The 5687-nt window shown below is 31.4% G+C and overlaps 1 protein-coding gene across 1 annotated transcript; it reads right to left on the bottom strand.

Annotated features, from left to right (window-relative positions):
* Positions 1–3463: 3463 nt before the first annotated feature.
* Positions 3464–4955, bottom strand: LOC131060640 (CASP-like protein 4C3). Its single transcript, XM_057993950.2, has 3 exons — positions 4537–4955; positions 4024–4138; positions 3464–3920 (listed from the first exon to the last, which is right to left on the bottom strand). Exons 1-3 carry the CDS (start codon positions 4707–4709, stop codon positions 3612–3614), a joined length of 597 nt encoding a protein of 198 aa, XP_057849933.2. The 5' UTR covers positions 4710–4955; the 3' UTR covers positions 3464–3611.
* Between the last annotated feature and the right edge of the window lie 732 nt (positions 4956–5687).

Below are 5687 nucleotides of genomic sequence, written 5' to 3' on the forward strand. Positions count from 1 at the left end.
CCCATTTAAATTAAAACAATACCTATGACAAGGGAAGATGAATGCTAGTGCATGAATGTGATTAGAATCAATTAGAATCTCTAAAATGATTTTATCAGAATGCAATAGAAAAATAGAGTTAATTTGGGAAAAAAATTGACGAGTATTTAGATATGAAAGAGAAAATGCATTGTAAATAGTACAATAAGGGTAGTATTATAAGTAGAAATCATTACAATAGTAATATATGGAATTAGTTAGTAGTATGATATATTTTTAAAAAGGTAAAGACATCATCTAATGTAGCACTGCAATTTTTTTACCATCAACCATCAAACCATAACAAAAATTAGGAGTAATACTTATATAAGAGTAACATTTTCCCAAATTGAAACCATAACTATTACAAAAGACTTTGTACTACACAATAATTATATTTGAAATTAAAGTGCTATAGTTGTTCCCTGATTCTAATAATTGGTATCCATGTCTTACAAAGAAATCGTAACTTCAACATTAGACAAAACATATAGCACCTTAAAATTCTATTTTTAAATAAAATTAAAGAATGTTAAATTTCTCTTAAAATTAATGAAGTCATGTTATATCCTAATGTTTCTATGGAGAATGGAATTATCTATTTTAAAAATGAATAGAGGATTAAGTTGAAATAAGATTGAAGGAATTTTTATTCTTGTTTCATTTAATTAAATGTTAAAAAAATATTCTCAAGGATAACCATGCACATTATAAACAAGAATTGATGTATTAAATTTAGTCACAATAATTTGTTCTTTAATTTTAGCTCTCACATGCATTTGTATACATCTAAGTGTTATCTTGTCATTCATCCCTCATAACAAGAGTGAGTCACCTTGCAAAATTTTTAGTTGAGTCCTTGTCTTGTTTAAAATTCGTTGGTTCAATCCCTAATCCGCTTGTAAATCATTTCTAGATCCTTAGCGTTAAGTTTCAATGGTCTGTTGAACCTCATGAACCCCTTGAACCATTTTGAATAGAGTTCATAGTATTCATTTAGGTTTTGTAGGTTCTGAGTGGTGTCTAAGAGATTTTCAGACTAACGCTCACCCAAGGTTTTTGTAGCAGTTCTACTTCACGGTCGCGGGTGATGTTTCATATCCTCTTTCTCCGGGCTATGAACCATTTGAACTTAGTTCAAACAGTTCAGGGATGTTCAACATGTTCAATGAAGTTCAAAGGTTCAATGCACAACCAAAATGGAGAGGCAAAGCAATCAATGGACAAATTTGGTCAACCAACAAAAGTTTGGAAGAGGAATATTGATTCACCATTTACTCAGGCAACAATTGATTATTTTTCGTAGAGGATTGTGAAAGAGTTAGCACGAAGAATGTTTATAAATTTCAATGCAGCCTGTAAATACCAATTTTTTGAGATATCAAAATCTATCTCTGTGCAAGGGGTATATCTCTCACTTCAATCATTGGATCAAGCTAGATTTCGGATATGTTTTATGAAACCTATTTTTATAAGTTCTCACCAAAGGAATTGTGGAAATTCAATCTGGTCTACAAGATACACTTAACAGAATACAAGTAAAGAACAAAGAACATTTTCTGATTTTTGTGATAGACAAACCGTCATGTCTCAGGGGGCATGTCTTTTCATTCCACCGTTGGATTTTTCCCATTTTTGAAATTGTTGTGCACAGACAAGCTGGGCATGTTTCCATTGGAGCTATTAACTGAATTATGTCTCCTTCAAAAAATATGGTTGACTGAATGCGGGTCTATCCAAAGTGACCAACAACAACCGAGTTTCTTGTTTTCAAATATTAACAAGGCACGACTTATATTTGTAAAGATGGAGCCCATAATTAATTCATAAAGCTTATGTATTTTAAGTTATAATGTTTTCAGATTAAAACATTATGATTAAATATTACATTGAAGCCAAGAAAGTGTTGAAAGAATGAAGACAGTTATTTATATCCAGCTATCAGCATATGATATGCCAGGATTCAATTTTTGGAACTGAAAGTGTCTCACCAAGAGGAAAAGAAGGATAAATATGCAAAGAAAGAGATAAACAGGGGGTTAGAATAGTTAGAGATAGACTTAGATTTTAGAAAATTTTGTTTTGTCTGAAAGAAGTGATCAGTTTCTCCAGAATCTGAAATTGGAAAGAACTTATGCGTGTATCTTATGTCTTTTTTGCATGGAATATACAAATAAAGATCATATGTATTTTGAGGTGGAAATTCTTTGAGTTTGAATCTGTGAAGTAGTGTTTCTTTGCAAATACTAATCTAATCAAAATGTCTGTGAATATCTTTCTGATGGTGAATGTTGTTATTAATCTGGGGCTTGCTTCTATTTTGTTTAAAAGGGTATATGTTTGAAGAGGAACTTTATTGATCTTGTTTATGTTATGAAGTGTTGAGTCGGAGTTATTGAACTTTGTTTCAATTATTTTTTATTCTCATGGTGAAACATCTTGAAGATTCTAAACTATTAGCCTCTCATCTAAGAATGAAGTAGGCAGCCTCATGTGCTTTTGGGTTAAAAGCATATCAGTTTATTTAGTTAGATTATTCCCTAAATAACTAATGGACGGAATTGTACCTATCTAAAATTCAGAGGGAAGTGATGTATGTCACACTTACGCAACTATTTAGTTGAAGTTTTGTCTTTCAAAGAGGGTAACGGAGTTGTGAATCAATCTAATTAAAAGAAAGACAAAATCTGTTCACTAACACTAAGACAATTTATATCTTGAAAACAAGCAATATCTTTGTTTATCATTTAAGAAGAATTGATTGTAATATTTCAAAGTTTAATAAATCATTTTTACCTTAGCTTAGATCCCTCTTATCAATACTATTAATCTAATATGATTTTTTTGATTAATTTTTTAATCTTTTTTTCAATAAATAAGTGAATATTTATCATTTTTATGTGTTGGAAGTGATAACTACAGAAGTTTCAAAATTGAATTAATGAGAATTATTTTTATATTACAAAATTTCTATAATATATGTTTATTAAGTAACTATAAAAATTGACATATATGACTTAGACTTTTTATAATATAATTATATATCATCTAACTTCTTATGACCTAATTAAGAATTTATGTTATCTTTTATAACAATAAATTAGACAAATATTCTTCATCCATTATAAATTAGGTGGATAAATTATGTTTCCTACCATTATTAGATTGTATGGTTGAATACGTAGAATTTCGTGGTAGTGTATTCTTGTGGATTGCATGCTCTCATAAAGTCTTTGATTAATTAGTTGAAAATTGAAACACGAAACCAAAGAGAATTTTTATTTCTAGAAAGTAGAGGCGGCAACGCCAAAACGAATCCCAAACCCCTGTTTTATCAATTAACATTGGGGAAACATTGTATTTGAATTCCCACGCAGCTACAAACCACTCTTACTAAACAAGATTCGTACGGCTGCATCACACGACAATAACCATCTTTGAAAACTTTGGCCTACAATATTTACATATATGCCTTAAAAGTGTATTATCGAACATCATTTTCAGGAGGATAAGGTTTCTATCCTCTCCAAGATTAGAGCTAAAAGCGATATTTAGGTTTTACAACATGCCTAAAATCTCATGCTTTTTGATTGTTAAGTTAATATAAAATTGTCCCTGCCAAGCACCGTCTTACTGCTAAAGATCACTATTGGTAGCACGGACCTCCTGGGCACCCAAACTATTAATAGCTTATAAAGGCGTATAACAGGAGAGGCTGATATTACTGCACAACCTGCTATCACCAAAAATCCCATAAGTTGTATACTCACTGAGGCTGATGCATACTTCACAAACTTTCTCACGCCTTCATCATCTATCTCTCCACCATCAAACAATTCTTTTGTTAAAATTATGCACCCAACGCCTGCGGAGGCACTCGATAAAACTATGTAGGTCATCAGCTGTTTCATCAAAATCAATTCCTTTTTTTTAAGGACCCATATGTTTTTAGAGTTTCAGAAATTTTAAATTACAATTTTGTAGTTAAAACGATTGAACACAGACCTGATCGAAGATTAAGCTTAGATAAAAGTAGACTCTTCCAGATAGGCCAATAAGTTCTTGTATAATTCGTATGACGGAACATGCGCAGGCTATAATATTTACAGCTACAACATATCTGCAACACATGAAATTTTCAAACTATTCTATCAAAACTGGAAATATCTGTCGATAGAAAGGCATGGAAAGATCAATAGAGTTTGATTATAGAATTATATAGAAATACAGAGTAATTCCAAAGTATATCGACCAATAGAAACCCTCAAAGCCCTCACACAAAAAGTGATCATGTTCTCCATTGTTCTGTTGGGATTAGAATTGAAAACAGAACATGCCAGATGTTTAGAATTGAAAACCTTAAAAAATTACAAGTTCAGCAAATGATTTGCAAGCCTGATTGATTGATAAAAGGCTTTGCCTGGTGTGTCATTCAAAGCATGTTCTTGACAGAAAACAGTTAAAGCAGAAACAAAGAAACGTATATTTAGAAAGGAAACGGAACTAAAAAATGCTTGCCTGAATGGCTTATAATCATTGAAACGATATTGGAAGGTTGTGCCATATTCCTCGAGAGAGATTGATACTGTAACAGAGCTCCTTTTGCTGATTAACATCATAATTAATGAAACAAGGAAAAGCAAAAAAGCCGTGATCCTCAAGATCAGATTATGTCCCTCAGCTATATTCATATTTCAGCTATGTGATACAATACATAACCCAGATCCCGAATTTCACATGAGTATTTTCAGCGAAGCTGGGACATTATATTGACGACCTTCTTTGGAGGTTTAAATCCGCAAACAACAACCAGCATTTCTAACTGCGAGTTGGGTTTGCTGAAATAATTGCATGACTTACTATACAAACGAATCTTTATTTTTACGGAAGGAGTGAGAGGACATCATGACGGTATGGAACGAAAAGCATTCCGAGTACAACAAAACTTTCAGAGTCAAAACTTTTAAAGTTTGGATTCCACTTTGACTTGTTATATTGTGTGTATAGGAGACCTTCTGATGTCAATTGCAACCTAATCTGTAAGTGACATTTCATACGGTCGCCATTACGCTTACGTTTTAAAAATCATCCTTTGTTAGTGTTATAACTAGCAGTTGGATCTTGGTGTACAATGGGTACGAAGAGGTGTGGAAGGACCATTAAAAAAAAAATTAGTCTATGAAGGAGAGTGAGAGATCAGATTGAAAGGGAAAGAGAGAGAAAAGTAGGAGAGGGAGACAAAGAAAGATTGAAAAAAAGTGGTGGATGAGACAAAAAGATATATATTCTTGTTTATCTCTTTCAATGTTAATTTCTACATTAACATTTGTAACTATGACATTTGAGATGTCATTCACAATTATGCTAATTGATAAGTTAGAATTTGTATAGGAGAGAGGTTCAAGTGAGGTTCAAGTGAGGAAGCCACTTAGAAATTCATAGGAAAGGTTATAAAATGTTTGTTAGTTTAAATCCCTAAAACCATTGAATTGAAATTTGTAATCGATGACTTCTATGAAACACGGGTTAATAAATATAATTAGAAGCAAGTGGAGGTGAAAGTATAATAATTTTTATAATTTTAGTTATTTATTTATTTCTATATTATAATAATAAATATTTAATGATTATAATAATATTTATTATAATAAATTTTATTCAATAGTTAA

This window comes from Cryptomeria japonica, chromosome 3, assembly GCF_030272615.1.
Source record: "Cryptomeria japonica chromosome 3, Sugi_1.0, whole genome shotgun sequence".
NCBI classification, from domain to species: Eukaryota; Viridiplantae; Streptophyta; class Pinopsida; order Cupressales; family Cupressaceae; genus Cryptomeria; species Cryptomeria japonica.